This window comes from Mandrillus leucophaeus, unplaced genomic scaffold, assembly GCF_000951045.1.
Source record: "Mandrillus leucophaeus isolate KB7577 unplaced genomic scaffold, Mleu.le_1.0 Scaffold1187, whole genome shotgun sequence".
NCBI classification, from domain to species: Eukaryota; Metazoa; Chordata; class Mammalia; order Primates; family Cercopithecidae; genus Mandrillus; species Mandrillus leucophaeus.
This window is the reverse complement of record NW_012100176.1, coordinates 16,413-37,524: the sequence shown is the minus strand read 5'-3', so window position 1 is coordinate 37,524 and position 21,112 is coordinate 16,413. Positions and strand designations below refer to the sequence as shown.

Here is a 21,112-nt window from a genome sequence, read left to right as displayed (position 1 = left end):
TGTCTAATTTTTCTGTACTGCAAATAATGGTGCACAAATGTGAATTTCTCTAGTATAATTTAAACTTATTTTCATAGTGACTGTACCAATTTTAGTACTGGCATGCTGTCCATACATTCTTTAGTGGCTCTTGTGCAATCGGTCATATTTGGTATTCAAATTAGAAAGCTAATCATATGCTATATGGGAGATAATATATATTAGCAGCAAACATAAATTCGTGAGCTAGTGAAAATGGCTTTAGAACATTTCTAATTTGTCTGAATAGTTTTAGTAAAGGAGGAAAATGTTCCCACCACATTCTCCCTCATCTAAACTTAATTTACCATTGTCAATTCTTTGCTCATAGGAAATTAGTAGTGGATCAACTATTACATCATAAATACAAAACTAATATTCAAGAAATGACAGAAATGAGTTTCACTTAAAATTCATCGTACATCAGTAGAGAGGATAGCAGAGACTGGTGGTAGGAGTATAGGCTTTAGAATCATATAGACCGGGATTTAAACCCTAGCTTGGCCGCTTCATAGTAGTAGTTGATAGTCATCTGCAAACGGGGGTCAAAATTGTCTATGAAATAGTGTGGTTATAAAAAGTGCCTATAATTTGGCATGTAAATAAATGTTATTTTTTTCTCGATTCCTCTAGGAAGTATACAAACTCTTATTACTAATTGTTATTTCATTCGTACAAGCAAAGGATGTAAAATGACCTTTTATATTTTCATTTATTTGGAAAACCAATTTGCAGCATATTGCGAAGTGAGTGAGAATAGAAGCTTCCAATGACTGCATGAAATAATACCACCTGTTATATTTTGCATCTGTTATTTTATTTGAGTTTTGGGAGTAAGAATAGACATTAATACTTTGATTTTATTTATGTGGGTTCAGAAAGGACATAGTTTGAAAATGGAGTATTAAGGTTGGAACTCTGGTCTTCCGGCTTCTACTCTATCATTCTTTTCTGTAGGTCACATTGCCTGATCTTCTTTTGGTTTCCTTGTGACTATTTCTAGGTCTCTTTCCATGTTGCTAGCATATTTGTCTATTATTCCACCAGAGCCAACACAATATTTAGTTGCTGCTTTTTGTAATCATGCTAAGCTTATTAATAACTTTTCATACAATTCCATACAGAAATTACCTCACGTGAGAGGGAATTATTGGAAGAAAGCTAAATTGATAATACTTTTTTTTTTATTAAAATGAACTTCAGACTTTTTGTGTGACGTTAGTATTTTTATTTCTGAAATAGTGTGACCACATAATTGTGATGAGTTGAGGAAGAGAAAAAAGATTGATAGTGAAGATTTTTAGGTCTGCAAGACAGAGAAAATTGATGGCAGTGTTTGCTGTTCTTGTAGGAATGCTGTCACGATATGGACAGTGAAGTGGAAGAAACTGATATAGATAAGCTACTATGTAAAACTTTCATGTCCAGTTTTGCTTTATACTGTCAATTTGTTTAGAAGGAATGAGAGGGGTGTTGATTTTTAGTATTACACATTCTAATTCAAAACCTGGTTCTAATTTGAGGACCTTGGAACTTACCTGGAATTCTCTATGGATTTGAAGGAGTCGAAGAATTATTATTTAATTTGTAAAACTAAGGTTAGATTGGTACATAAGACCTCACAGGACTCTACCAACTGCTATTCTAGAAAACTGAAGTCTTTCATCACCGTTCCCTAAAATTAAAGCATACATGCGTATGTGTAAGCTTAAACCTTAGAATATTAATGTATAAACCCAGAACAATGCCTTATTACCTGTAACTGTCATTTATTCATGTTGGTTAGATACATTGAAAGCTGGGAAGAAAAAACTGGTTTATTTCCCATTCATGAAACTATTTATATAATTCCATCTTTTTGTAATAGTCAAAATATGAGAAATATAGAACATGGAGATAATTTCAGGAACAACTTCATTATTCTTTATCATGTCAAAATATGGCAAATTGTGGACCTTTTTAAAAAAATGTATTTGTTTTTCTTTAAAAAAATCATGATTTGTCTCTTGCCAACTTTCTTATCCTGCTAGTTGCATATGGTTTCTCTTGTGTATAGGTAAGTATCATATGTGAAACAGACATTGCCATTCTGACATTCTTGGTCCTTCTTTCTACTAGATCTGTATTAAAATTCTCATCATTGTATTTATTCTGCAGCTCACCAAAGCTCATCGACAAGGACACATGGTGAAAGTAGATTGGCTGGATAGATTGACATTTAGAGAAATAGAAATGATAAATGAGGTGGGTTGTATCCCTCTTTTATTTTAAAATATTTTCTGTAAATTTTTAAATTAACAATTTTTTGATAAGAATTGTTTATTATTAGATATCTTACAAATGTAGGATTATTAGGGTTAACCCCTGTAGCTGGGAATTCTATACTAATAACTGGAAAATTTGAGGTATCAGCCTTCCCTATATTTTAACGTAATGTCAAACCATGAAGTAGTTAGTGGCTATTGTAAGATGTTCTAAATACCATATGAGTGAAACCTGTGCAGGCTTAATGCCTCAGTGGTGGGTTCTCTGTCATATCAGCTCATGTTCAAGTCAGTGTTGGATAAATCTTCCATCAGCACAGTGCCAGCTTTTCACTTCAGTTACCATAAATCATTTCAGCAAGTTCTCTCTTCAATTAATTTATCGCTTGTCTATAGAGGGTGCATATAGGACTCTGCACCCTCTGTAAGGGTGCATGATTTAAGTGATTTTTTTTTCTTGACCTTGTATATGAGCCAGTGTATATGTTTAAATAAAGATGGCTTCAATGAGAGTCCTGCCAGAAGTTGTAACAAGAATAGTTTCCTTTTTTGTATATTTGCTCTAAAATACCAGATGTTAGGCCTAATGTTCCACACCTGGAGAACAGAAATAATAATTATATTTTTAATCAGATTAGGAGAGAAGGACATCAATTTGTGATTTGTCTAATTTATAATGACCATCAGCCACAACTTACTTAATTTATATTCTCCAAATAATTTTCAGCAGGTAGAAAGAGAGAAGTTTTTAATTTTACAGTGAACCATTGTAAAAGTTAGATTTTAGCCTTCTTTTATTTTAAAATAAAGGTAGTGATGTTGAACAACATTTACATTCAATTCTCGTATTTGGTCCCTTTTCTAAATTTATTCATAATACATTCTTATATACTTAAACTGGAAGAAAGTCTTACTTTTTTATTTTTATAATAGTCACATTTCAAAAAGTTTACTCATAATACTAACTTACGTTTTTCTCTTAAACTTAGATATCACTGGGTATGGAAAATGTAATGTTAGAGTGTTCTTTGCCCAGCCTCTTTCATATTTTCACATTTTAATTTCTTTAAAAGAAATTACCATTACCACCCTATTACCATTACCAAAATAGACTATAATATGTTTCATAAAGCTGAATAATATAAGTAACCTCTTCAGACCTTTATTATTTATCATCATTTCTTTTTTTTCTCTTTTGAGACAAGGTCTTACTCTGTCACTCAGACTGGATTACCCTGGTATGCCCAGTGCAGCCTCAAACTTCTGGACACAGGCAGTCCTCCTGCCTCAGCTTCCCAAGTTGCTGGGACTACAGGCCTGGCTAATATTTTTAAAGTTTTTTGTAGAGTCTAGTTCTATTGCCCAGGATAGTCTCAAACTCCTGGCTTCAAGCAGTCCTCCCACCTCTGCCTCCCAAAGTGCTAGGATTACAGGTGTGAGCCACCATGCCTGGTGATTTTACATATTAGATCGCAAACCATTTATACAGGTGTTTTGGGTCAAGGCTAATTACCCCTTTAGACTTCATTGTATTTTCACTTCATCATCACCCTCATACAGGCATGTGCCTCATCACATCATTTCGTTTAACCACAGATCACATGTACAGTGGTGGTTCCATAAGATTATAGTACTTTATTTTTACTGTACCTTTTCTCTTTTAGGTATGTTTAGATATACAGGTGCTTAACTGTTGTGTTACAGTTGCCCACAGTATTCAGTACAGTAACCTGAATTAACCTGAAGTAACAAGTTTGTAGCCTAGGGGTAATAGGCTATACCATATAACCTAGGTGTGCAGTAGGCTATACCATCTAGATTTGTGTGTTTACATTTCATGATGTTCACATGACTAAACTGCCTAATGATGCATTTCTCAGAATGTGTTCCTATTGTTAAGTGACATGTGACCATGTTTGCTTTTTTATTTTAAAGGGGACACAATTATATAAATAATTTTTTTTATATTGGAACAAGAAGTAATTATTCCGCAGTATATTTAAAGTGTGGATAAAAATTTACAAGTGACAAATCATTTTAAGACCATTTATAAATTGTGAGAAACTTGTAAGGGCTATACTTGGTAAACTCAAATGGTCTCTTTTCTTAGGTTGCACACTTTTTTTATTTTTGATTTTTGTTACATATATTGATTTCTATAGTTTAGTCATATAGGTTAAGGGTGAACTTAGCTTACAGTTGTTAGAAGGACAAACCAGTCTTTTTTTTTTTTTGAAATAAAATAGTTGTCATGAACATGTGTGCAAAATACCTTCAAGATTATAAACCCAAACTACTGAATACACCAAAAATGTTCAATTTGAGAAAGCAGTTATAAGTGCATGGTAGACACCACTGAATAAACAGTAGTGCTGTCTGTAATAAAATAATAGTGCTGTGTAAAACACACTACATCTATATAATAAAATAAAAATGTGTTATGTTTTGACTTGTATTTGATAGATACGTGTGTTACTGAATTGGGAAAAATGATGCATACTGATCCTTTAAGAGAATGTTGAAAATAATGATTTTTCATGAAAATCATTTTTTTCTTTTTCAGAGTGAAAAACGAAGTTCTAATTTCATGTACCTGATGGTTGAGTTTCGATGTGTCAAGTGTGATGATAAGGAATATGGTATTGTTTATTATGAAAAGGTATTTGCCTTGGAACTGTTTTTGCTCTCTAGAGGGGAGAGGAAACATTAAAAAGTATTACTGTGTTCCTGCTGGGATGAATTACTTGGTTGCAGGGTAGCATCAGACAGCTGTCAGCAGCAGCTGTTTATGTATACACAAATCAAATCATATAACTACAACAAGATTACAAAAGCCGATCACTCATGTAATGCAGTTCTGGGTTACAGAATTCAGTAAGTATGCAAGTGATTAAAAACTTTGTGATTAATTGTTCTGCAAATTGACAAGTAGGACACTAAGTAATGACTTTATTTACTAATATTATTTATTGAGAAAATGAAAGGGGGAAATTATATTTCTAAGTGGTAGGCTATTCATTGAAAGTTAAGAGTCTGTTATTTGAGGGTATGTGTAATGTCTGTATGTGGCCCTCACTAACGTATACTTATGAAATACTTCAGAAATGTTCATTTATTTGTACAGCAGATGCAAAATTAAGGCAACAATTTTACCATCAAGCTGGGTAATAACAAATATGCAGTTATAGATTTGCTTTGTTCTGCCCATCATGCTACAGAAAGTAGTTCTGTGTTTAGTATGTACCTACTTGAAAGTATCTTCCTTATATTTTTGTAGAAGGTGCTTCATTTGAGTACTACAGAAATAATTATATATTTAAGTACTACAGAAAATAATTGTATGCAGGCCAGGTATGGTGGCTCATGCCTATAATCCCAGCACTGTGGTTGACTGTGCGGGAAGATTACTAGAGCCCAGGAGTTTGAGACCCGCCTGGGCAACATGGCGAGACTTCATCTTTATTTAAAATAAATATAAAAAAATTTTTAAAAGTATACGTAGTTTGAAACCCCATAAAATGTCTTCTGTTATCGTGTTAATACTCGACAAATGTTAAATCAGCGTAAATGATGACAGACTTTTGATACATGGCATAGTAGTAGATTAATAGATTAATATTTCTTCTAGCATATGACCAAGCTGATATGCAGTGTATTTGTTCATTAGAAGCAGTCATTTTAAATTAAATTTACATTTTATTGTTTATTAAAGCTGTCACAAGTGTTTTTTAAAATATATATACTTTTATAAATTACTGTTGGAAAGGTTTTCATAATGAAGTTTTGAGTTTTTACCGTTTATTTATGATCTTTTTTCAAGTTACTGTTCATATTTTTGTCTTTAACTTATATCCCTTCCATGTTAGTAAAAGACTAGGAAGTGTTAACTTGTTTCTGCCTTTTATTTTACAAATGGTACTCCTTGGATAGATTATTTAATACTGTTTATTAATTTATTAGAAAAAATAGATCAAAAAAGGGAAATGTGAGTGAACCTGTTCTGTCACCAGTGCATTTTAATAAAATCATATTTTATATTTTATACTATATATAATTTCATTAAAAGCAGTATTTTCTGCCCACATAGAGTTTGTATTGCAGAAACATGCTAATGGAGAAGTTACTTTGAAACGTTGTAGATGTGAAGGATCCTTTGAAAGACAGCTTTGATAGCAGATGAAATAATAACAGAATAGAAATTAGAAGAATTTCAAGTATTTTGAAAAGGTTCTTGACCCCTTTCTACCACTTCCTGAAAATTGCTCATAAATTAATGCCCGTCTACTCACCCTGTCATATTTCCACTTAGTGTAAAGATTGCTGGGCCAGTGTATTGAATCTAATGGAAATAGACTTTCTTGTCACCTGTCTTTTGTGACAGATAGCCTTAGTGAAGATTACTTGTCACAGTTGGGCTGATAAATGTGTTTTCTGGTGTTGTGACTGAGAACAAGCCTGTTAAACAACGGCTGTGGGAATTTGTGGTTTTCTGTAAGACTCAATTACTGAACTGAAGTCAAGTCACAGTGCTTCCCTGCTTTCAGTCTCTCCTGAGTTTGTTGCCCGTATTTAAAACTGAAAACATACTAGCATTTGGAAATTGACAGAAAAGCTTGATGCTAGATATACAATCATGAGAAAGTGAATTTTGACCTTAATTAGTTTAGCCTTTTTCCAGTATATTTGGCAGTGACATTTTTATGTTGAATTACCTTTCTCGCATTGGATAAAAATAAAAGCCAACATTCTTCAAAGGTGATAATACCAACAAAATAGGATGGCTTTATTTCTGAAAAAATGATTGATTGATTTTATTATTCAAGTTTAGATTATGTCGAGCAGGTGTACCTTTGAGAAACAATGTTGGTAATTCTCTGGCTGTGTATAAATTTGAGTAATATTAACCCCACACTTAAAATTCTGCTCCTTTGAATGGATCTCAGTTGTGATACCTTGAAAAATTACCACTTAGTTTTTGCAAGTGGTGCAACACATCTATTGTGCCATATTTTACATATAGTCTGTGGTTTTTTGTTCTGAGTTTGAAAATTACCACGTTTTTAAAAATCCACTGTTATTATATGAACGAAGTTTAAAAGAAAAGGAACAACTCAAAACAATCTAATTTCCAGACCTCATATCTCTAAAACTTTAGTCACAGTTTTGTTAAGAGTTTTTCTCAAAATAATTTCATAATCAACCAAAGAGAGGTACAAAGTGGATATGCATTTTGTAATATTGTTAGAAGAAGATAAGGATTTCTTTAGAGGTAAGAATGATGTTCATCAAATAGAATTAAATACATTGGTGTGTACATCATATACTGTTTCCTATTGGATTAAATTTCTTTATTAAAAAAATTATTGCTCTGTAATCTAGGACGGTGATGAATCATCTCCAATTTTAACAAGTTTTGAATTAGTGAAAGTTCCTGACCCCCAGATGTCTATGGTAAGTTATTGTGCAAATTTTTTTATGAAAATACTTTTCTTCAGAGTAATTGTGAGTTAGCCACATCATGTACTTTCTTTAAATAAAGTTATATGTAACTGCCTCTGTTATGTAAAAGTGATTCATAAATTCACTTTAGCGTCTAGACTCTGTTTCTGATGGAATTTTATGAAGAATATCGACATCTTAAAACTAAGGTAAGGGTAGAGTAGGGTTGGGCATCCATTTTATTTGATTTGCTGAAAGAGCTAGGCAGTATAGTCCTTTTTTTTTTTCTTTCTTCGGGTTGGGGGGATGTAATCTTGAAGTGAAGACTTGACAGAACTGGTATTTGAAAGATTGTCATCATATGGAAGGAGAATTTGCATGTTACAGGAGGATTCTATAACTAGAATGAATGCATCAAAATTTTAGGGAGACCCATTTGTTGGAAAGTAGGGAAGATTGCTGTATCCCTAGAACTATTCAATTTGGAACATGATAACTTGGATGATGGTGGGATACCTTCTTATTAACGAATTTTTGAGATGATAGCTTTCTCTCAGGGATATGAGGATAAGAATTCATACAATGCAAAAGAGGTTTAATTAGATGACTTTAGAATTACAAACTTGTAGGCACAAACTCCTTTTAGCAGCACAGTAGATACCATGATTTTCGCAGTTACAGTTCATTTACATCATTCCAACTCTTTTTGTTCTAATTTTATTCATTTCTAATTAGATTAGTTTACCTTCCTCATCAGACCAAAGTGGATTAAAATTGGGACATTGGATGATGAAAACATGATGATTGAGATAAGTACAGGTCATGAAAGCAGGAATGGCTGGCTGATGGCCTAATATCAAAGGAAGAGATGGGCAGTGGGGAAAGTAGAGTATAAAAAGTTAAAAAGAAAAGGCCATTTGAGGATCTAGTAGGAACATTCTAAAGACCTCGACAGTTCCTATGCATAGTATAGTAGAATCCAGTTAATATATCTCAAATTGACACTGAATTTTCAGTATAAAATCACATTATATTTTACATTTTTGATATTCAGAGCACACACTAAGTATGAAGAAATTCAGTTCAGCCTGTAGTCATAGTTATTTGTTAAATGTAGAAACACATTTTAAATGTAAACTTTGGGTGGGACTGAGATGATATACAGCTGTATCTGACAATAAAACAGACTATAATTACAATAATGTGGTACTGACACATATATGTACACCAATATACTGGTTGAACAGAATTAAAAGCCCAGAAATACATCCAAGTATGTATGGAAATCTAGTATATGATAAAGGTGGCATTTCTTCACTAAGTCTTAAGGCTGAGGAATGGAATTAATTTGGAAAAAAAACCTAAAATTATATCCATACCTCATACCATACATAGGAATAAACTCCAAATGGATCTGTAATGTAAATGTTAGGAAATGAAACTAGGCCAAGCATGGTGGCTCATGCTTGTAATCTTAACACTTTTGAGAGGCCGAGGCAGGAGGATCGCTTGAGCCCATGAGATCTAGACCAGTTGGGGCAACTTAAGGAGACCCCATCTCTACAAAAAATAAAATAGCCAGGTAGTGGCATGTACCTGTAGTCCTACCTACTTGGGAGGTTGAGATAGGAGGATTGCATGAACTCAGGAGGTCAAGGCTGCAGTGAGCTGTAATCATGCCAGTGTACTCCAGTTTGGTCAACAGAGCAAGGTCCTGTCTCAAAAAAAGAAACCATACTAGTATTTTACTGTTAGTGTAGGGAAAGACTTTTTTACTGTGACTCAGAATCCAGAGACAATAAAATAAATGACTGATAAATTTAACTAAATTTTAAAAATTACATGGCTGAAGAGACCAACAAAGCCAGAGGACAGTTAACAAACTGGGAGAAAATACTTAACTACATACATTACAGATATATTAAAGCTGGTATATAAAGAACTCTTAAAAATGAAGGACAAAGGACCATAAAGCCAATAAAAAAATTAGGAATATGATGTAAACAGACAATTCACACATGCAATAAGAAATAAATAATATAAATTTATATCTTGTTTTAGGCAATGACAGTATGGTTAAAACTAATAATTTTGTCCATGGGTAAAATAGCACCAGATGTGTATATTTAAGCGTTGTGATTATTGTCCTTGCCCTCAGTGACTGATAGCTTAAATAACTGCTACGGTGATAATACAGTGACATCACAGGGTCATTAGTAGCTGATAGGAGGAAGAAATGCTTTAGTCTGTGTTGTCAGGGAAGATTTTACAGTGATGGTGATATTTGACTGGTTAGAGGATATGGAAACCCTGAATATGTGGAGAGTGAAGGGAAGATATTTTAAGAAGCTTTAATGACATGTGTATATTATGGGACTAGTGGAGTTTAAGGCATACTTAGTTTCCCAGTCTTGAGAAGGATACATATTTTTAAGATATGTAGAAGACTGCTAAAGTTGGATCAGAATAAAACATTAAATATTATTAAATGCTTCTAAGTACCTTTTCTATTTATGAATAACTGTTGAAATTTCCTTTTGGTGAAGTTTACATTGTCAATATTTTAAAATAATTTATAGGAGAATTTAGTGGAGAGCAAACACCACAAGCTTGCCCGGAGTTTAAGAAGTGGACCTTCTGACCATGATCTCAAACCCAATGCTGCCACAAGAGATCAGTTAAATGTAAGAGAATTATGCAATGTTAATTTAAAAATAGTTAAATGGATGTTTTAGTTGAAGCTGATAGCTATCACCTCACTTAAAAATTATTTAGATGCACATTTTCTCCAGGTTGATGAATCCTGCATCATGTTCATAATTTCACAGATCAGCAGTTCTGTTATCATTTGGGACTTTCCATAAATTTATTATCTCTGGAGACAGAACTGCAAATACTATATTCTTTCATGTCAATAGATAGTATTCTTAGAAGCTGGCCCTAAGACATTGCCTGAGAGAGGACTTAGTGTGTACACATGCCTTGTTGTATGCATTGACTTTAAAAGAATTTATTGTGTGCACATTTTTCCTTTTTCTGGTAGGGGACATTGTTATTTTGCTATGTTTTGTTTCTGGTTGAATTAAATGAACTCTCCAGTTAAATATTTACCTATGGAATATGACCTTCTGTTCGTCTCCTTTAAACTGCATTTTGGACACATAATTATAGCAAATTTAAGGCCTACTTGACTGTGTTTACATTTTCCTTGTTTGTATAATAATTGTAGTATAGAATTATTTAAATAAATGAAAAATATTAAGTGAAATGGAAATATATAGGGCATGTATGGTTGACAAAATTAGTTCTTTTTCTTTTTCTGTTTTAGATTATTGTGAGTTATCCACCAACCAAACAACTTACATATGAAGAACAAGATCTTGTTTGGAAGTTTAGATATTATCTTACAAATCAAGAAAAAGTGAGTGTCTTAAATACTTTCATATATCAAATTTATCTACCAACTTTGTTATTAATGATCAAGATGAGGAGAATGCCATGGAAATCATTATTGTCACTTTAAAGTTACAGAGCAGTGTATATGATACTCCATTTTTTAAAAAGATTATAAAAGTCTGCATACAAAGACACATGTACCTGTTTGTTGACTCATAGGCAATGTCTGAATGGGTTTTGAAGTCAGAGAGACTTGGGTTCATTTTCCAGAAGTACATCTTAACGCTTGTTTGGTAGGATGAGGCAACTTACTTTGGCAGCTTAGTGTCCTTATTATTCTAGTGGAGACAGTTCTGTCTCACAAGTAAGATAATACAGGTAAGTAACCTGGTAGAGTATCTGATGCATAGTAGGTGCACAGTAAATGCTGGTTCTCTTCTTCTTACCTCTTTGAACCTGGGTGACTAGGAAAATATGTATGTTATTATAATAATGAAACTACAGAATTCTAGATGAGATGTGGCTAGAGAGAATGAGAAATATAATTTGAGTTGTGGGAATTCAGTTGGTGGAGTAGCATAGAGGTAGGCATACGGGATAACGGGTAGGTCACAGCTAGACATTTGCTTCCTGTAATAAAACCATGGAGTGGATAAGGTTTCTGGAGAGAGAATTGTGGTGAAGTAGTCATCACTAATCTGAAGTCTTTGGACACTTAGTTTTGAGTTTTACTATTGCCCCCAAGAAGCTTTTTGACTACAGGCAAATTACTTTGCCTATATAAGCTTTAGTTTCCTCATATTTAATGTAAGACGATCATGTGATTGTGAACTTTGTCTCCTAGTGTTTAGAATAGTCTGTAAAATCTTAAAACAGAGAGCCAAGGGGTACCTCTTAAGGTATCATAATAATAGCCAGCATTTTTTAAGCAGATACTATGTACCAGGAATTCTTTAAATCCCGTAACAACTCCACAATGTATGTATTACTGTAACTGTTCTACAGATGAGGAAACTTGAGCCTGAGAAAGATTAGGGGGCCTATGCAGACTCACAAAGCTTATACATGCAGCCTCTTGATATGCTTGCATCTACGAATTAGAAGAAAAGAAAGTCAGTGAAGACATAGAAAAGAGAATTATAGAGAAAACATTTTCAACATCATGCACATGCCTTAGCGGGAACCCTGAAATGCATTAGGGGAAGAGCAGAGAAGCATTAGGGAAATTAATATCTGTTCAGGAAGCTGTTACGTATTTCTATGAGAATGAATGAATTAATATGTTTTATAATCTTGTGATATGGTCTTTAACTACTATTTTAAGTTGTTTTTCGGAACCAAATGCCCTTTCTTTAGTTTCTAAAGTAAAGATAAAAATGCAGTTGCAGCTCATCTTAACTCCTCAGCTTTTCTGCTTTGTCATTTATTGATGCCTTCAGAAGTTCTTTGTAAATGAATCATATTTGTTCTTCTTTATATCCATAATAAGAATGAGAGAATAATTTTTAATTTACTGTAGCTTTGAGTATGATTCTCTTAATCGCTGAACAAAAGGAAATACCAACAGAAACACAGGTTTGTGATTTGTGTTTTATTAAAAGATTGAGTTATTGTCATGATACTGTGTTAAATGAAGAATAACCTTGGTCACAGAAATTGCATCTTGAATGCAGCTCAGTGTCGTTTAAAATACACAGCTAGATATTGAATTGAACCTGTTAGAATGTATAGGTTTAAGAAGCATATAGGAGTAGATTTACAGAGCAGAACTTTTTTAGATAGAAAAGTCTGCAAGAAAAATTATTTGTTTAAACAAGTAGTCACTTCCCACCGAAATTCAATTACTTCTATATATGTGCAAAAGAAATAAAATGTTCAAGTGATATAAAGTGTGTGACAAGTTTCATCTAACTAGTTGATTTCAAGTTTTCGAAAGGTGAGTGATGAAACTTCAATTCTCATGACATATTATAGGATTCTTATGACCACTAGAGTAGAGTGAACAATATGTTTTAGTGTTCAGAAGTCACTTTGGAGTAAACCAAATATATATAGGCCTTGAAGTGACCAAAGGAATTATTCACACAGCCACATTTGTAACCTTGTAATAATTTCAAATGGATTTTGTGAAAAACGGATACTCTCATACTCCATCCATTAATTTATTTACAGAAAGAAATTCTTTTAGCATCAGAGTCTCAGAAATTGTGATTTCGGTTACTTGACATTTGGACCCTGGGGCTGAGAAGCTTTCCTAGAGAGAAGGCAGTGCTCAGAAAACACATTGGTGGAAATTGGTTCTTACAAAGTTATACTTTTTATTTTTTAATTAAATTTTGTCTTTCTGCCCTTTTTTTTTTTTTTTTTCTTAATGACCTGTCTTAAGTATTTCAGATGAAAACCTTCTAGTCAGGACTTGATGTTGTACCCAGAAAGTTCATAGTAATAACTTTGTTCAATTAAATTTGTTACCATTTAAATTTATAAAGTATTTTCCAATTCGTAGTTTATAGCATATAGGAAGTGACTCATTTCTGTGGAACCTGAAATGTGAATATTGTAATTTTTCAAAACTATTTGACAAAAACTGCAATTACTTTTGCACCACCCTAATAGCTTTTACAATGGACTTTCTTCTTATAAAAATACTAATTTAAATTAATTCCATGCCTTTTGATTATGCTTGGGGGAAAAAAAGCAGTTGAAAGAGTCACATATAGTGAAGGTAATAGTGATGCACTGAGTATTCTTATAAGGCTGTTTCTAAGACAGTGACATGAGGACAGTTATCATATTTGTGTCTCCTGACAAGAAGTTGATGGTGACTCATGGGATAAATGAATTCAGTTCAGCAAGTATTTATTATCATCTCTTGGCCTAGCATTATATAAGACTATGAGGTTTCAGGTATCATGTCCTTGTATTCAAATAAATTAAAACTGTTTTGGGGTAAGAATATTTACACATAATTAAAATTAAGAAGTATAACATAGTAATTGATTAAGGGTCACTGTCTTAATAAATATATAGGTTATTAGTATAATAGAAGTGTGGAGGATGACAAGATCAGTGTGCTATGATATGAGGAAAGTTTCACAGAACAAAGATTGCCCTTAAAGTGTGAGCAGACTTTGATAGCATTTTTTACTTGGTGATCATTTTTTTATGGGGAAGGAAAACATGAGTAAGGTAGGCTGTTAGGTTCAGGAGACAGAGTTTTGCGTGAATGGTTATGAAATAGAAAAGATGGCATCAGATTGTGATGAGCCTCAAATTATACCCTTAGGAATTCAGTTTTACTGGCAACAGGAAGCTACTAAAGCAGGAAAATGTGTATTAACAAGTGATAGTTTATTTCTCTCTCTTTTTTTTTCTTTGGAGACAGAGTTTCACTCTTGTTGCCCAGGCTGGAGTGCAATGATGCGATCTCGGTGCATTGCAACCTCCCGCTCCCAGGTTCAGGTGATTCTCTTGCCTCAGCTTCCCAAGTAGCTGAGATTACAGACATGTACCACCACACCGGCTAATTTTGTCTTTTTAGTAGAGATGGGGTTTCACCATGTTGGTCAGCCTGGTCTTGACCTCAGGTGATCAACCTGCCTTGGCCTCCCAAAGTGCTGGGATTACAGATGTGAGTCAGCACACTAGCCTAACAAGTAATATTTTAAGGAGTACAAACTAGAGTAGATTGGAGCAGAGCAGAAAATGAAAAAAGTGACATAATTAGGAGGCTCATATACTGACTGAGAGAACAGTTTTGGAGGGCAAGGGAGGGAGAAGGAGCTATACAAGTAAGTTGACTCGTAGAAAATGATCAGGGGTTAGGTCTGAACCTGATGGATTTGTATCGTTGTGCGTTCATACCCCACTTCTGGTACCAATTTACTGTATTAGTCCGTTTTCACACTGCTGATAAAGAGATACCTGAGCCTGGGAAGAAAAAGAGTTTTAATGGACTTACAATTTCATGTGACTGGGGAGGCCTGACAATCGTGATGGAAGGCAAAGAGGAGCAAGTCATGTCTTATGTGGATGGCAGCAAGCAGAGAGAGCTTGTGGAAGGAAACTCCCCCTTATATAGCCATCAGATCTCATGAGACTTATTCACTATCATGAGAACAGCATGAGAAAGACCTGCCCCTATGATTCAGTTACCTCCCTTCAGGTCTCTCTCACAACACGTGGGAACTGAAGATGAGATTTGGGTGGGGACACAGCCACACCATATCAATAAGGATATATGGCAGGTGGGAAGAAAAGAATGAGATGTTTTCATGTTTGAGTATTTGGAATCAAAAGCATTGGAAAAGCAGCAAAATAGAAATTTCTAAGAATTTAATTGGTAGAAGTTTAAATTAGAAATATATATACGAGATATAGTATTTTCAGTTCTGAGGTGATTATGATTCTAAGAATAGGCGATAACAGGTGATTTTCAGATCAAAGGGAATAAAACATAGTAATACGTATAGTAAAGCTAAAATTTGATGTCAACATCAGAAATAGAATAAAAATAATGACTGATAATAAACTAATTATTTACCCTATATATAGGATACTGTCACAAACATTTTATATTCATTAACTTAATCTTCACAGCAAGCCTATGAGAAAGGTCTCTTGAAAGTTAAATAGTGTGCTTCAGTTTAATCAGGTAATAATTGATGGAGCCAGGAATTATCATTGGAACCCAAACACCCTGGCTCTACAGTCTGTGCTCTCCAGTAATCTATGGAAGTTCCAGAGAGAGAGAGAATTGCTCTTTAATCCTGCATGGATCAGTAAAGCATCTTTAAAAGACCTAGGGTTATTTAAAAAGGCCATTATTATTGCTGTCTTCAAATTCTTACTTTTTGTCTTTCTTATTCTTTGACCCCTTGTTTTCTTCTTCATTCTATTGGCTCCCTGTTTACATTTGTAACGTTTAACATTAAAAAGTTGTGAAATTCTTTGTACAGTGCCTTATGTTCTTTGGCAGCAGCATACTCCATAAATCTTGCTAATAAGTCTATAAATCGGAGAATCTAGGTTTTAGATTGTTTCAGTTATTGAATTGAGTACATCGGCATGCTACAAGATTTGCTTATAATAAGTACATAGCCGCACATTTCTATTAAGACTGCTGATGTACTGTGAAATGGAAAAGCTTTCACTGTCATTATTTAAGAAGTATTGCTTTGTTTCCACATTCAACCTAGAAATACATTTTAGAAGTGGAAAATAAATTCATGGAATAAGTTAGTAGGGCAATCTGTGTTCTATACAGAAAGGGAGCATTATACTAAATGGTGTGCAGGAGGTGTAGAGGAAATGGACAGCTGTCCTTGGGGGAATAGAGACTCCAGCTATGGAGATAAAAATGCCCACAAAAACTTTGGCAGTTAGAAGAACATCATTTAAATGACAGTAGTAAAATTGAGCCAGCTTCTAAAGGAATAGCTGAAAGTTACTGAAATCTTCCTGTAAAACTTGAGTTTTGGACAAGACGGCTGTAGAGTAGATGATACCCTATTTTGATGAAGAGTTACAGGGGTTAGAGAGACATTGTTCATATAAGTTAACTGGGCTGAAGCATGGAAGGGCAATGAGAGTTTAATGAAACAGGTTTGCATTGTGATAAGTGGTGGCAATGAAATGTTTTGAGAAAGAAGCCAAGGTTATTTATTTGTTTATTTACAAACTAGAGTGTCCTATCATCTAGTCAAAACCACTTTGTAACAATATTGTTAACTTTTCAAATATTGGAAAGGTTGTCCACATCATATGGAGCTAAATTTACTCTCATTCTCTCCAAAGAATGAAACTAACAAATTGGAAAAAGCAATATGAAGACATTTTTGTCTTTTCGTTCATTATAGTTAAAATCAAAACAAAACAAAACTGGCTTAGCTTTCTATGAATATAATGGCTGTTTTGGAAATTAGTTCCTCGAGTCGCTTAAGTAAATATTGGGTCTCTTTTTGGCATTCGTGTTGTGGGGTATTTCTGCTAACAATAGGAAATTTGTGCTAAGATCACTTCCAACTTGAGCTTCTCTAAGAGTATGTATGAAATGATTAGAAGAGAAACCGGTATTTAGGTTCTTAGCTAGAAGGTTCTGTCCAATTCCAGATGTGTGATATAATGAGAAATCAGGCTGAGGACAGATATAGGAGCTATTGCTAGGAAATAATTGAAAGGGACTGGAATAGATTCAGGAGATTAGTGTTGGCAGAGTAATGGCTCCAGGGGGAATGGGGCTAACTGGGGGATGGAGCGTCTTAATTGTAACAAAGCACCATCTGGTGGAAGAAGTGTGGGGCTGAGAATTGGTGGACCTGGGTTCTACGTCTAGCTCATGCATTATTTTGAGGTGATGGGCAAGCCATTTATCTTTGCTGAGGTTATATGCGATTTAAACATTGAACTAGACAGTCTCCATAGGCCTTTTTTCTTAATTTAGTAAAATCAAGAATAAGTTAGGGGATGGCTATGAAGGTTCATTTAGTGTCATACTAACAGACATTGTGTTTTGTTGTCCAGGTAGACATTTTCTTGAGAAATTGATTAGTTTACTAATAAAAAGATTTTGGTTGGGCAGAGCAGGAGTCTTACATTTTCAAGTTACCTATTTTTCAACAAATAGCAACAGAGGAAGACAAAGAAGAAGAAAACATCTTGGGTTCAGCCAGGAAAGTGTTGCCTTTGAGACCCAGCAATAAACGTTGCTTTTTATGGAAAGCAAGTATATGCTTTTCTTTATTTTCATTTATTTTTGTAGAGATGGGGTCTTGCTGTGTTGCCCAGGCTGGTCTTGATTTCCTGGCCTCAAGCAGTTCTCCTGTCTGGGTATCTCAAAGTGCTGGGATTACAGGCATGAGCCACCACACCTGGCCAAGAAGTGTGTACCTTTCTTAAAAGAGCACTTACTATGCAATGAGTGATATACTCCAAGACTATTGGCTTAACTGACAGTCTTGTGAAAACTTCCATGTGCTGCCTATTCAAAGGAGTGAGGTTCCAGAAAGATGTACAACCAGATGAATCATAGACTGTTTGCTGCTGTTTCTGGTTTCTGTACTTACCCATTTTTATGCTTGTGCTTTGAGGTTTTGTTGGATTGCCTATCTTTTAAAGTAGTTACTTCACAGAGATACCTACATACTGCACATTGTTTGAGTCTTCGTGTTTAAGTATCTGTGAAAGCCGGTGGTCATACTCTAGGGAGGTGGTCGAGAGTGAAGCTAGTGGTGGGAATTTCTGCCCTAGAATGGTTTCTGGCCCTTTCATTCAGTGGTTGCAGTATTTTCTATTGTAAAATGTAGGTTTTCTCTAAGGCATCTTAGAGTTTGTGAGAAATGCCTCAGCTATTTCCATGTCTTGAGACCTGCAGTATTTTAAAATAACAATAACAAAATGAAGAAAAACCAAAACAAATTTAAAAATTCATAGTGCTCGCAAATAATTTGGCCTGGAAAATATAAAGATACAGGGAGCATGCTTTTTTTCTGTCCTGCAGTGCTTCTGTAAGATCGTATGTATACCTGATATAAATGATGAGTTGATGGGTGCTGACGAGTTGATGGGTGCAGCACGCCAACATGACACAGGTATACATATGTAACAAACTTGCACGTTATCCACATGTACCCTAGGAACTTAAAGTATAATAAAAAAAAAAAAAAAGATCGTATGTATAACTTCATTTGGTGTTTACACAAGGAGTCTATCACTGACTCCGTGGCTCTGTCATTAGGACCAAGTGGAACTCTGCCTAGTCACCTTCTCTATCCCAGGAAATAGGCTATTTCTAATTTTTAAATATTTTCTGATTTTAGGCCTTGACAAAGTTCTTGAAATGTGTTAATTGGGATCTACCTCAAGAGGCCAAACAGGCCTTGGAACTTCTGGGAAAATGGAAGCCGATGGATGTAGAGGACTCCTTGGAGCTGTTATCCTCTCATTACACCAACCCAACAGTGAGGCGTTATGCTGTTGCCCGGTTGCGACAGGCCGATGATGAGGTGCATTATTTATTATTCCACTTCAATGGGTCGTTTTAAACTAGAGCCTAATTATAGACTATGTGTGTATGTGTGAGTGAGAGAGAGTGCGCACACGCAAGAGAGATTTTTAGAAGGGAAGAGGATATACTAGGTGTGTTTTCAGAAGGAAAATTAAAATATGCCTCAAAGGACTCCTCTGTGAAATGAAAATTTACTTCCTGATCTGTTACGTGATAGAACAGTCTCTCCCATGACATTTACCTGGCAGCAGAGCTTGTATTGCTCTGTCTGGAAGAAGGAATTCTAGTGAAAAATGGTTTAATGCAGCACCAGCTAGGGAATAATTCAGATCTCCTCTATCAGTCAGTATACAACAAGCCACATTTTAATTGTAGCCTTGAAAAGCCCTTGGGGCCTTGAAAGCATAGAGATGCGTGGTCATCTTCCTCTCCTTCAAACTCGCCTTTTAAATTTTCAGCTGATGACAATGATATGTATATGTAGATTTTCTGAAGGTAGTTTTGAATCCTTGGAAAGCAAAGATTGCCAACTATATGCTGGCTATTTATATATACAGTTATACATCAGTTAATGACAGGGAAGTGTTCTGAGAAATGTGTCCTCAGGGGATTTCATCTTTGTGCAGACATCATAGAGTATACTTACCCAAACCTAGATGGTAAAGCCTACTACACACTGAGGCTATGTACTCCTAGGTTACAAACCTGTACAGCATGTTGTCATACTAAATAGCTTAGGCAGTTGTAATGCAATGCTAAGTATTTGTGTATCTAAACATAGAAAAGGTACAGTAAAAACACAGTATTATAATCTAATGGGATTACTATCATATATGTGGTCCTCTCTTGGCTAAAGCGTTGTGATGTGGCACATGGCTGTACTTCTAAGGCCATCAGGGAAGGAGGAACACTTTTTTTGACAAAAGCATTGCTGGATTTTGGGCTTTAATAATTCTTTATGAGATGGACTAATCCAGCATTTGTTTTCTTAATTTTTATGGGGTGAGTATGTTCTTAAACGTAACCTAACATTTATGCTAGCCAGCAGTACTTTATGGGATGTGGAGTAACTTATCAAACTTCTCTCTCTCTCTCTCTCTCTCTCTCTATATATATATATATAGCAATGTTGATTGCATAGAACAACTATTATCAAATACCTTTTTAAGAGGGAGGGGACAGTGAGATCATTTTGAATTAGTGGCATCTGAATTTCAAGAAGCAAATGAAATACTAAAGTTGATAATTGTATGCGTGTATTTAATTATGGTGAAATTTAAACACTAAAGTAAATAGTATAATGAACCGTGACATACAATTCATCTATCTTCAGCAGCTGCCAACTTATAACCAATCTTGTTTCATCTGTAACACTGCTTACTCTCTCCACCCCAACCCCCTAACCTCTACTAGATTACATCTTTCTGACTTCTGGCCTACTGGCTGTAGCAAATGAGGGGGCTCCCACAACCCTCTCCTTGGGTGTGATAATTGGCCAGAATGACTCACAAAAGTCAAGGAAACATTACTTACTAGTATTGATTTATTATGAAGGGTATCCTAAAGGATACAGATGAACAGCTAGTTGAAATGACACATAGGATGAGGTCCTGAGTACAGGAGCTTCTGTCTCCATGGAGTTTGCAGTATAGCACCCTCCTTGCACGTGGGTGCATTCTTCTTCACCAACCTGAAAGCTCTCAGAATGCTGTGCTTTTGAGTTTTTGTGAAAGCTTCATTACATTGGCACGATTGATTAAATCATTGGCTGTTGGTGATTAAGTCAGTCTTCAGTTCTCTGTTCCCCAGAGGTTGAGGGGGTGGAGCTTAAAGTCCCACCCTCTAATCATATGGCTGGCTTTTCTCTCAGCCAGCCCCCATCTTTAGGGGATTTCCAGAAGTGACCTCATTAACATAAACGCAGGTGTGGTTGAAAGGGGCTTGTTAGGAATAACAAAATATAAATGCCAGCGTGCTATATTTTGTCCTT

At 34.8% G+C, this 21,112-nt stretch overlaps 1 protein-coding gene across 2 annotated transcripts in view; it reads left to right on the top strand.

Moving 5' to 3' along the window:
* The window catches only part of PIK3C3 (phosphatidylinositol 3-kinase, catalytic subunit type 3), a 76,451-nt gene that overhangs the window by 38,950 nt on the left and 16,389 nt on the right, over positions 1-21,112 (top strand). For both annotated transcript variants that reach the window (XM_011965813.1, XM_011965820.1), the window contains 6 exons: positions 2,176-2,262; positions 4,846-4,941; positions 7,662-7,733; positions 10,301-10,405; positions 11,050-11,142; positions 18,935-19,120. In XM_011965813.1, the coding sequence (XP_011821203.1) occupies positions 2,176-2,262; positions 4,846-4,941; positions 7,662-7,733; positions 10,301-10,405; positions 11,050-11,142; positions 18,935-19,120 (639 nt within the window). The remainder of the gene's footprint in view (positions 1-2,175; positions 2,263-4,845; positions 4,942-7,661; positions 7,734-10,300; positions 10,406-11,049; positions 11,143-18,934; positions 19,121-21,112) is intronic.